This window comes from Megalopta genalis, unplaced genomic scaffold (assembly GCF_051020955.1).
Source record: "Megalopta genalis isolate 19385.01 unplaced genomic scaffold, iyMegGena1_principal scaffold0119, whole genome shotgun sequence".
Lineage (NCBI taxonomy): Eukaryota > Metazoa > Arthropoda > Insecta > Hymenoptera > Halictidae > Megalopta > Megalopta genalis.
In genome coordinates this window covers 463,598-475,201 of record NW_027476188.1, presented here as the reverse complement: position 1 = coordinate 475,201, position 11,604 = coordinate 463,598, and the positions used below count along the sequence as shown (strand labels likewise).

General features: G+C 33.2%; 1 protein-coding gene across 1 annotated transcript; it reads right to left on the bottom strand.

Annotated features, from left to right (window-relative positions):
• Nucleotides 1–2,784: 2,784 nt before the first annotated feature.
• LOC143262360 (uncharacterized) lies at nucleotides 2,785–9,656 on the bottom strand. The gene is made up of 3 exons (XM_076528190.1): nucleotides 9,541–9,656; nucleotides 8,203–8,609; nucleotides 2,785–2,795 (listed from the first exon to the last, which is right to left on the bottom strand). The coding sequence occupies exons 1-3, from the start codon at nucleotides 9,546–9,548 to the stop codon at nucleotides 2,785–2,787; spliced, it is 426 nt and encodes a 141-aa protein (XP_076384305.1). The 5' UTR covers nucleotides 9,549–9,656.
• Between the last annotated feature and the right edge of the window lie 1,948 nt (nucleotides 9,657–11,604).

The following is an 11,604-nucleotide window of genomic DNA, read 5'->3' as shown; positions in this document are numbered from 1 at the left end:
AGATGCCGGGCGTGAAAATGCCTCGCGAATACAACCCTTGGTCGCCGAGACCGGCCATCAGCTATATGTATACAGTGAGTCCCACTGACATTCGAACACTTCTCAAGGCGCAATTTTAACTTTTTTAAAATTAGAGTAGACGATTTGAATTTTTTTTTAGATCATAGAGGGACCTGTATAATAGACAATGTTTCAATTTTGCTATTACATGCTTGGAATGACAAAAGAAAGTAAAAGTCTCTCGTTGTTTAACTTTCTTATCTGAGGAAGCTATTTTTGATCACTTTTAGGCTAATTTTGCCGATTTTGCCGATTTTTCGAACTTCGAGATATTTAACTAATGAATGTTTAATAAAATATTTATAAATAATTTCAATATATATCATTAGTTAATTATATTTATTAATAATGATAAAATCTATAAATTTCGAATACTTCTTTTGAAATATGAAGGTTAATTATTTAAAAATAAAAAAGGATGTTTATATTATGAAATCTAACGAAAATGTAAAAAATGCGTCTTGTTGATCTCGGTAAGTTATACGCATGCTGAAAATTTCATTGAAATCGTTTAACGCAATGGTAAGTTACAAACGTTAAAAGATTGTAAAAATTGCAAATTTCTCACACTTCTTGATAAAAAGTGCGATTTTTGCGATCATTAATTATTTACAGCTCGTACGAAGGTCAACCGATTTCAGTGAAATTTTTAGCATGTACATAACTTATCGTTATCTAAATAATAAATGTATAATTATAATTATTAATATTATACAAATAATAAATTAAATCTTTTAAAATAAAAAAAACACCATTTTCAAAATAAACCAATGAGAAACGATTAAGATTTCCGAATGATTCAATTTGTATTGCGCTTGTCCTCCCGATGATGAATTGTAGACAATATCGATCTATCCGTGCGAAGCAGTATTTTTGTGAAAACGTTACTCTCCCTTATACATTTTAGTATTTTACAGTATTATATATCGTCCGCATCTGTTCACCAAAAGTCTAGTCGCAGGCGAGTTTTCGTCGAGTCCCTCATTTCAAGAAATATATTTCGCTACCAATATTTTAGGGCATCGTTGGTCAGAATTAAAATTTTTCGTTGAAGATTGTCTCAATTTTTGTTTCATTATCAATTAATTAATAATTGATGATTATTTCATTGGAAATTCCATAGAAATCTTTAGAATACAAATTTTATTTTACATATAAATAAATATAAATTTGAAATGATTATGTCTAAAAATATAGCAGCAATTTTCTTTCAAAAAGAATGCTTTCGTTGCCTCGCGGCTCGTTTTTATAGTTGGTGGCAATCGTTAACTATAAAAACGAACCGCAAAGCTCGAATAATTGTATCTCCTCTTCCCAAATTGTCCATTTTTGTTTCTAAGGCTGAGCATCAATTAGGGAGAATTTACTGTACACATAACAATTCCATACTTGATATATAAGGAAATTCATTTATTTAATAATAAGAAAGCTATGTATTTAATGTATCAAGAATGAAAAAAATAATTGAAATAATTTTTAATTATTTATTTAATATTTTCGGGGTTATTATTATTAAAATTGTATAATTGGTATAACTGCGGAATCGAATGATGCGTGAGCAGTGAAAATCAATGTATTCGATGATCGGATGATGAATGAGAAGTGAGAGGCGATTGAAATTGTTATTTACATATAGAGAATTTTGAGCGTGAAATTAGCGTAAATATTCGCGTGTATATTTTAATCTTTTGTATAACCATTGACAATATAAATTTATGAAATTTGATTATCAACAGTATACAACAATTCTGAAATTTCTTCGACATTTTGTTTTTATTGAAAATTCCTTAATAACATATTATTTAATATCATCGAAATTGAAATTGCTGTCAATTTTCGCATTAGCATTGCTGAAATTAACATTCGTATTAATTACTATAAAATTAACACATAAGCTATGTAGTCCGGCTAGAATTTACTATTGTTATAATTTATAGTATTTACTATTATAAATCGATAAAATATGATTATCAACAATATTGAACAATTATAATTAACAACACCGAAAGTTTTTCGACGGCTCGATTTTTATTTCGAACATCATGAATTTCACTGGTAAATCGATATATGTATAGCTGTGTAAACAGAATTCGTGCACAATCTGAGCGTCAATTAGGGTGGATTTACTGCACCGTACGGTAAATTGCACGGGAGACCGAGCGGCCGGGCACGGTCATTAGCCAAGAAAACGTAGATTGTTGCGTACATTGTTTTCTTGTTCATTTACAAGAATGCGTACAGTCCGCGGACCTTCCAGCGGATTGGGCAGAGGAAACGTTCACCCCTTAAGGTACCGTTACGTCCATTCACGATCGAAGAGAATACAAATAAGAATTTCTTGGTTAATCTCCCCCACCATTATTCACCCGTAATCAATAGACTAGAATGCCGTGCTGATGATGGGCAGAACATTGTCCGATGGGGGAGGGGGCAAGCAGAAATTAAAATCAGAAATTCTAGCATACCCAAATACGTGACATGAACGGTCGGTTCTTAGGACCGGTTGTAAAATTATAAGGACTTTCAAGGGGCCAGACCCAGGATCTCGACTTTGATACTTTTACGACCGGTCCTCGAGTTTATGGCACGCATTATATTATTATATATATATATTTAATGATAAAAGTTCTTTCTTTTTCACTTAAAAATCGATGTAAATATCGACATTAAGATGCGATCCTTTGCGATCATCGAGAACGAATCTTTAACCCAGGCACGGTTGTTCTAGTCGACGACTTTTCGAATTGTATTGTAAAAGTGTTTACATACCTCACTGATTAATATCTATACGATGGAACTTGAAAAATCGATGATTATATCGAGAAATAACGAATAGTATAAACAAATAGTTTTGTTGAATAGCATGTACAAAGCATCGAATCTGATCATCGATATCTTATAATATTCGTTTTAAAACATTGTTCGTATCACCCATATTTTTTAGATATTTCCACGTTTCCATATACATTCATAGTACATTGTATATTAAATTCTTCCCAATTTTCTTTCGGCTTCTAAAGAAAAATGGGCAATTTGGAAAAAGGAGATACGGTTATTCGAGCCTTGCAGCTCCTTTTTATAGATACCGATTGTCAGCAACTATAAAAACCAGTTGCAAGGCTCGATTAATCGTATCTTCTCTTCCCAAATTATCCATTTTTGTTTCTAAGCTGAGCATCAATTAGGGAGAATTTACTGTACACATAACAATTCCATACCTGATATATAAGGAAATTCATTTATTTAATAATAAGAAAGCTATGTATTGAGTGTGTTAAGAATGAAAAAAATAATTGAAATAATTTTTAATTATTTATTTAATATTTTCGGGATTATTTTTATTAAAATTGTATAATTAGTATAAATGCGGAAACGAATGATGCGTGATCAATGTATTCAATGATCGGATGATGAATGAGAAGTGAGAGGCGATTGAGATTGTTATTTACATATGTCGAGAATTTTCTGCGTAAAATTAGCGTAAATATTCGCTTGTATATTTCAAGTTTTTGTATAATCAATTGACAAAATAAATTGATGAAATTTGATTATCAACAGTATTGAACAACTCTGAAAATTCTTCGACATTTTGCTTTTATTGAAAATTCCTTAATAACATATAATTTAATATTATTTTTTTTAAAACATATAAAAAAATAAGGTAACATCTACATATCGCAATTAAAAAAGGGCTGTTCCGCTCTAAAAGAAAATAGGAAAAGGGGATAAAGAGTTCACGTTTTATTATACACATTATTTTAATATCTGATAAATTTGATGAATATACAAGAAAATAGAATAACATCAGGAGGTCGTTGTTAAAGGGGCAGTTTCACAGTGCAGAAAATAAAAAGGAGAATATTTTGTCCAGGAGCAATTAAAATTATGAAATAAAATTGTCCGACATTCGTCGGCACCGACACCGCGAACATGATAATCACATTTCCGATTCGGCGCGTATATTTTTGGCTCTGTGCACTGCCGGCACTACACCATAAATCGCACGAAACGAAAAATGGTTCGATGGAACTCGAGCGATAAGCGAAAATGGAACATTGTTGGTCGTTTTTCAAATTCACGTGCTTCTAATATGTTCGAAACGTTTCTCCGGCGTACGAAATCACCGTGATTCTGTGGAACGAAGTATTCCCTTTCCAACGAGTCCAAGAACATTGATCTGCGATATTTTGTTGCCAATTCATGGCAGTTTTGAAAAAAAGTGTCCAAGGTTAGTGTGATTTCTGAGGTCGTGGAATTCTAGGCGAACATTTTTTAGGGTGGTGTTCTTCGACTCATTTTAAAAGTCCAAGTTTCCAGTTTCGTAGCATCTTAATTCTTCTGTTTAATAAATTTTATTTCGTTAATACCCTGCACTGTAAATACAAATGTTTCCGTCTTGACGATTTCTCATATTCGCATACGTCTGAGTGGTTCAAAAAATTGTTTAGTTCACAATTATTTTAACGAACGAAGTCTCCCCTTTCGAATGAGCCCGAAAATATTGATCTATGATTTTTGTTTGCCATCGTATAGCACCTTGGATTCTCTTCCGAATGAAATCCTGAAATTCAAAATATCGTAACTTTGTTAACAAAAAAAACTATAAAATGGTGTCCTTAGATACATTTCAAAGGGTGAAATCTTAGCTTTCGCGCCGTTTGGATTATTCAGTATTAGTGCCTTTGTATCTTTAAGACCCCCCATTCTAAGTAGAGATGGTAATTTTTTGGTTATTTTCAAATTCACATTTCTCTCATAATTTAAACTTTTCATAGCGATTGAAATGACTATGATCTGATAGAATGAAGTCTCCTCTTTCCATTGGGACCAAAAACAGTGATCTACTAGCTTTCCTTGCCATTTTCTGCCATTTTACACCATTTTATGCTACTTTATCCCATTTTATGCAATTTTAGGCAATTTTATGCTATTTTATACCATTTGATGCCATTTTCTGTGTACGGAAATTATTCAAAATTCAAGCAATGGATTTTCAAAAACATGTAATTCGCTATCCTCTCTACAATGATTGCAACTCTGTTACATAACGAATGTATTAGAGGCTGAGCAAAGCCGCTAATAGGATTCACGTCTGCATGCAATTCTGTTAAAGGGGTTTAATTGATTATTTTAGTTGCAGTCTGTTAATATCCGTTTTAACACGAGACCGCAAGCTTCTGTTAATCCATTAGATCGCGACGCGGATCGGAAATTACAGTGAGAACGCAGCAGTCAATCGGATGTGTGCACCACTTTGATTATTCCTCTATTGTAACTACATATCCGTATTTACAAACTTCCCTTTTTATTTATCATCGTATTATATTCATAAAATTCTGAACATTTCTTTATCGTTGCGTCAATATTTATTTTTAAAGAAATCGAAAACATACTGCAAAATTTGTTATCAATGAAGCAGACTGAGAATTTATTAATTGCTCAAGAATTTGTATACATTTGTCTACGACAAATGATACAAATTATTAACATTATATTTACAATGAATTATGAACAATTTTATTACAGCAACAATTGTTGACAATATATTTACAATGAATTACGAACAATTTTATCACAACAACAATTGTTAACAAGCCACAATTATTAATAGCGAGAACTTTGTATAATTATGATATTTGCATATTTTGAAAGCGTACGTTGCTAAACAGTAATTGTCGATTTTGGGTTAGCTTTCGTCACAGAGCATTTATTAGGCGATAAAGTCGTTCCAAATCCTGTTCTTTTAATAATAATCTACGAAAAGTAAGATCAATTGTTAATAATGGCAATAGAATTTTATAAATTTATGACGAAACATCATTATTCAAATGCAAAATGGTGGAATCATCGGAAGCCAAATTCGGTCATATTATAGAGTATTGTATTTGTATGTCGCGATCGACGTAGACAATTTGTATTTAACACAACCAAGCTGTGGATAATAACACAAGATAATAACAATAGCTAATAACGAAAAGAAAAGTGCTAATCGTGCGAACCGTTCGGTTTCCCTTTGGAGCGGCTTCGCGGATTGAATCCATTGAATCTAAATCGTCTAAACAAACTGCAGTCAACCGAATTGTTACTGCTAATCAAATCGGACGCACCAAAACCGCCGTCGCGCCGGTGTAAATGAAATTCAACGTGGCAGGCGAATTGGATTGGAATTATACGTTTCTAATTCCGCGTGTACGCGGGACATTACCAAGGTTCGATTAACCGCTGGCTAGTTCGAACGTGAAAACGACAAACCTCCAGACAGTGTTAATAACGGCGTCGTTTAAACCACTCTACAATAATCCATAGATCGCCGATTGGAATACAAACTGTTCCGAAATAACAATCAAGATATCGCATTTCAAAAATCGAAACATTTAGGTACCATAATCTGAAAAATTAAAAATTACAAATTCGAAAATCGAAGAATTTAGAAATCGGAATCTCAAAAATTAAAACATTTAGGAATCAGATGACTTCAAAATTCTAAATTTAAAAATCAAATGACATAAAAATCGTGAATTTAAAAATCAAAGAATTTATAAATTGCAATCTTAAAAATCAAATAACATAAAAATCGAAGAATTTATAAATTGAAATCTTAAAAATCAGGAAATTTAGAAACCAAATTATTTCAAAGTTGTTAATTTAGATATCAGAAGACTTAAAAATCGTGAATTTATAAATCGGACAATTCAGAAATTGAAATCTTAAAAATCGGAAACTACAGAAACCAGATAATTTCGAAATTGTGAATTTAGAAGTATGCGCATTGAAACATCGTACCTTTCAAAACGGCTGGATCGAGAAACTGCAAGTTTCTCGGAAAGGAAGAATGTGTTTAATCCCGGCGTATAAATATTTCCAATTTGTTTCTACGGCGGCATCGTTCCGCTGATATTTCACAGAAAAAGATGTTGGTTCCGAAGGAACGGACGCGACTTATTCATCACGACCATGAATAATAATCAGAAAAGAATAACTGCGATTCCGTGCGAACTTTATGAATTCCGGAATTCTCGGCGATTTGCTTTATTTATTTTACGTCGGCGTTGCGCCGCAACAATGCAAATGTTGATGCAAATGCGCGAGTGCCTGATCTCCGTTCCTTCATGAAGTGGCTTAAACGACGAGTAACCAGGCAGAAAAGTATAAATTTCATTGTTTTATTTCTACACTTTTCATTGATAAGTCGATTGATAAATCGACGAGATTCCAATAGCAATGCATAGCGAATATATTTTGGTCAATTGGTGTTATTTTAATCATTTCGATGATAATTCTAAAGATAATAATTTGAAGGATAATAATTTCAAGGATAATAATTTCAAGGATAATAATTTCAAGGATAATAATTTCGAGATCTATATTTCCAAAGATAACAATTTCGGAGATAACACTTTATAGAATAACAATTTCAAAGATAATAATTTCTAGGATAACAATTTCAAAGATAATTATTTCTAGGATCACTTCGAAGATAATAATTTCGAAGATAATAATGTCGAAGATGATCACAATGTCGAAGATAACAATTTCGAAGATGATAAGTTCAAAATTAATAATTCCAAAGATAATTTCGAGGATAATAATTCACAACTTCGGTCAAAATTATATTATCGTAATCGTGCTAAACACACGTAAATACTAAATAAAATATAATTTTCTTGATATCGCGATATCTTGTTTAAGAATCGTACAAGTTCTTTATTTTCTTGACTACTACAGTGAAGTCACGATGCTCATCCCCGATTCTCTCGCGGAACGGTACGTTATCCCAGCCAAAGTTCCTGTAATTGATCCTTTTAAAGACCTTAAAGCGGCACCTCCTCGCGATGATCTGCGCGTAATTGCAAGTCATGACGGCAGTCACTAACTTCGGTACGCCCAGGTAATGACGGATTATACTATCACCTCCAGTATCGGCTAATGGTACTTTCACATCTTCTCCACTACCCAGCGCATTGGCAACATCCACGGACAAGCACACTAAGCTCTCGCCAATATTTTGCTGCTGCATCTCCGGCAGCGTAGCCAGGAACATACACTCCATAATACAATCAACATCATAATATTCGAATAAATTTATCTGGTCGTTTATAGCAATCATCAAATCTAGGTAGGCATTGGCCGTGTGATGTTCACAATCTTCTCTGAAGCTCTCAAGCCAAGTCATTTCAGGAGGATGCCTGATGATCGGGGGAAGTCGATCGTACGGTGGTTGCCCCCACAACCACCGCGGGTCAATTTCATCTCTTTTTATTTTCTTAATTTTATTGAGAACGACACCAACAACTTTCTGAGTCTTGACTTCGATTGCGACAAGGCTGACACCGTCTCTAGTAACTGCCAAACACACCTCCTCGAGCGCTTTGACGCTACAAGGATCCGATAACAGATTTATGCCTTTGCAGATGCTCTCGTTGGGGAAAAAGCTTTTCCTTATTACTTCTAATGCTCCCTCCAAAGTATTCTCCGTCAGAGACTCGAACTCGATTTCTCCACCATTTATGGAGCCCCACTGAATGCAGGATTCAGTTGTAGTTCTGGAACTGAACGAAAAGAAACAATTAATTAGTATGCACGTATCTTGCAGCTTCTGATGGCGTGTGGTATAGTAATATTAAACGGTATATTAAACGACGGAAGCTTTAATCGAATCAATTTTGCAGAAACGTTTGGAGATACAGTAATGTCTCCCTAACTGACGCTCGGATTACGCACAGAAATGGACAATCTGGGAAGAGGAGACACGATTACTCGAGCCTCGCTGCTCGTTTTTATAGTTATCGGTGAATCGACAACTTTGTAGACGACTCGTTTTTATAAGCGAATAAATTGGAAATATTTATACGCCAGGATTAAACACACTTTTCCGTTCCGAGAAACTTGCAATTTCTCGATCCAACCGTTTCGAATGGCACGATGTTTCAATGCGCATACTTCTAAATTCATAATTTCGAAATTATCTGGTTTCTGTACTTTCTGATTTTTAAGATTCCAATTTCTGAATCGTCCGATTTTCAAATTGACGGTTTTTAAATTCTCTGATTTATAAATTTACAATTTCGAAGTTAGCTGATTTCTATATGATCTAATTTTTAAGATTTCAATCTCTAAATTCTTTGATTTACAAATTCGCGATTTTTAAGTTCTCCGATTTCTAAATGTACATTTTTTAAATTATCAAGTATTTAAATGTTCTAATTTTCAAGATTTCAATTTACAAAAATTTGAATAATCGTATCTCCTCTTCCCGACTTGTCCATCTTCGTGCACTATCCGAGCATCAATTAGGGAGAATTCTCCGTATCCGGCCAAACTAGAGGTTGATTCGTGTCTCGATGAAAAATATATTTTATTTATAAATATGTAAATTCGTAAAAATAAATTGTTCTTTCTTATACCCGACACACGGAAAACATTAGTCAAAACAAGTGACTGAAGAATGTTCGCGGAAAAATATAGCAAAAATGTACGTACCATGCCATTTTAGTTCACTAAGAAATTGTCACTATGCTTCACTGGGAAAATTAACTGAGAAAATTCGCCGAAGTCTTCGCACTGATCACTGCTGTTTGCTGATTGCTGATTGTTGCTGCACTGATCACAGAATGAGTGTTTCCGTTGACATCGGCAGGCTATTTATACTGTCCTTGCTAAAGGACAGAACGTCCTAATCAGCAAGGACGAACAATGACAAAAGGATACTACCGGAAAAGATGCGCCAGGTATGAAAACGTCTCCCGTGGAAAACCATTAGCCACCGCTGCCGGCTATCAGGTAAGCACATGTACCTGCGATGACCGGTCGTGTCATACGGATTTTGCAAGGATTGGCTCGTTCGGTTAAATTAAAAAAAAAAAGAGAAGCGGCGGATTAGGCCGAGCCAGTGCAAATGAGTCAATGAAGGAACCATTGTAAACAGGCTCGCACCGAGCCTTGATGAAAATTATGATTTGCAAGGGAAAGCAGAACCTACCGGGACTAAACAGGGTCTGGTTATTTACGGTAAATAAATAAAACAATATCTTATTTTAAGTTTAACAATGTATAAATATGTTTGACGTTCAAAATAAGAAACGAGACTCCTATTTTATTTATTGTTATTATTAATAAACAAAATTATATGGATTAATAGAAAATATATTTCAAATGATATTTAAAATTTCATAACTGAAATTAAATGATTATTACAATTGACTAATTATGAAAATGATGTAAGTCCATTTAAAGCCAGCAAACATGTATTATTTTGATTAAATTACATATTGATAAATTAGTAGTATTTTGTTTTTTTTGTACATAATATAACAGCTGTCTGTTGAAACGAACGACGTGATATTATTTCATGTGGTAAAATGATATAAATGCAATGCATATGCGACAAATGAACGCAAGTCGCTAGCTGAAATCTACACATGCATTCGACTGTGCACTAGCAAAAGTCCCGAAAAGCTGTTATTGAAATTAATTTCTCAATGCCATAAATAAAGTTTTTATTTTCAAATAAAACTTTTTTTAATAATCGCTCTATTTGTCATAGCGTGTCATAGCGTATTGGGGATCTCAATTTTGTATCGCGCCTCGGGCACCAGTACGCATTAATCCGCCAATGCTTCAGAGGACTGTTCATTTCGCCCTTGCTGAAGAACAGAGAACCTCGTATTCGTCAAGGACGAACAATGCCGGCGAAAAAGATGCCGGGCATGAAAATGCCTCGCGAATACAACCCTTGGTCGCCGAGGCCGGCCATCAGCTATATGTATACAGTGACTCCCACTGATATTCGAACACTTTTCAAGGTGCTATTTTAACTTTTTTAAAATTAGAGTAGACGATTTGAATTTTTTTTTAGATCATAGAGGGACCTGTATAATAGATAATGTTACAATTTTGCTATTACATACTTGGAATGACAAAACGAAGTAAAAAACTCTCGTTGTTTAACTTTCTTATCTGAGGAATCTATTTTTGATCACTTTTGGGCTAATTTTGCCGATTTTTCGAACTTCGAGATATTTAATTAATGAATGTTTAATAAAATATTTATTAATAATTTCAATATATATCATTAGTTAATTATATTTATTAATAATGACAAAATCTATAAATTTCGAATACTTCTTTTGAAATATGAAAGTTAATTATTTAATAATAAAAAAGGATGTTTATATTATGAAATCTAACGAAAATGTAAAAAATGCGTCTTGTAGATCTCGGTAAGTTATACGCATGCTGAAAATTTCATTGAAATCGTTTAACGCAATGGTAAGTTACAAGCGTTAAAAGATTGTAAAAATTGCAAATTTCTCATACTTATTGATCAAAAGTGTAAAAGGTCGGAACAAAACTGCGATTTTTGCGATCATTAATTATTTACAGCTCGTACGAAGGTCAACCGATTTCAGTGAAATTTTTAACATGTACATAACTTATCATTATCTAAATAATAAATGTATAATTATAATTATTAATGTTATATAAATAATAAATTAAATTTTTCAAAATAAAAAAAACACTATTTTCAAAATTAACCATTGAGAA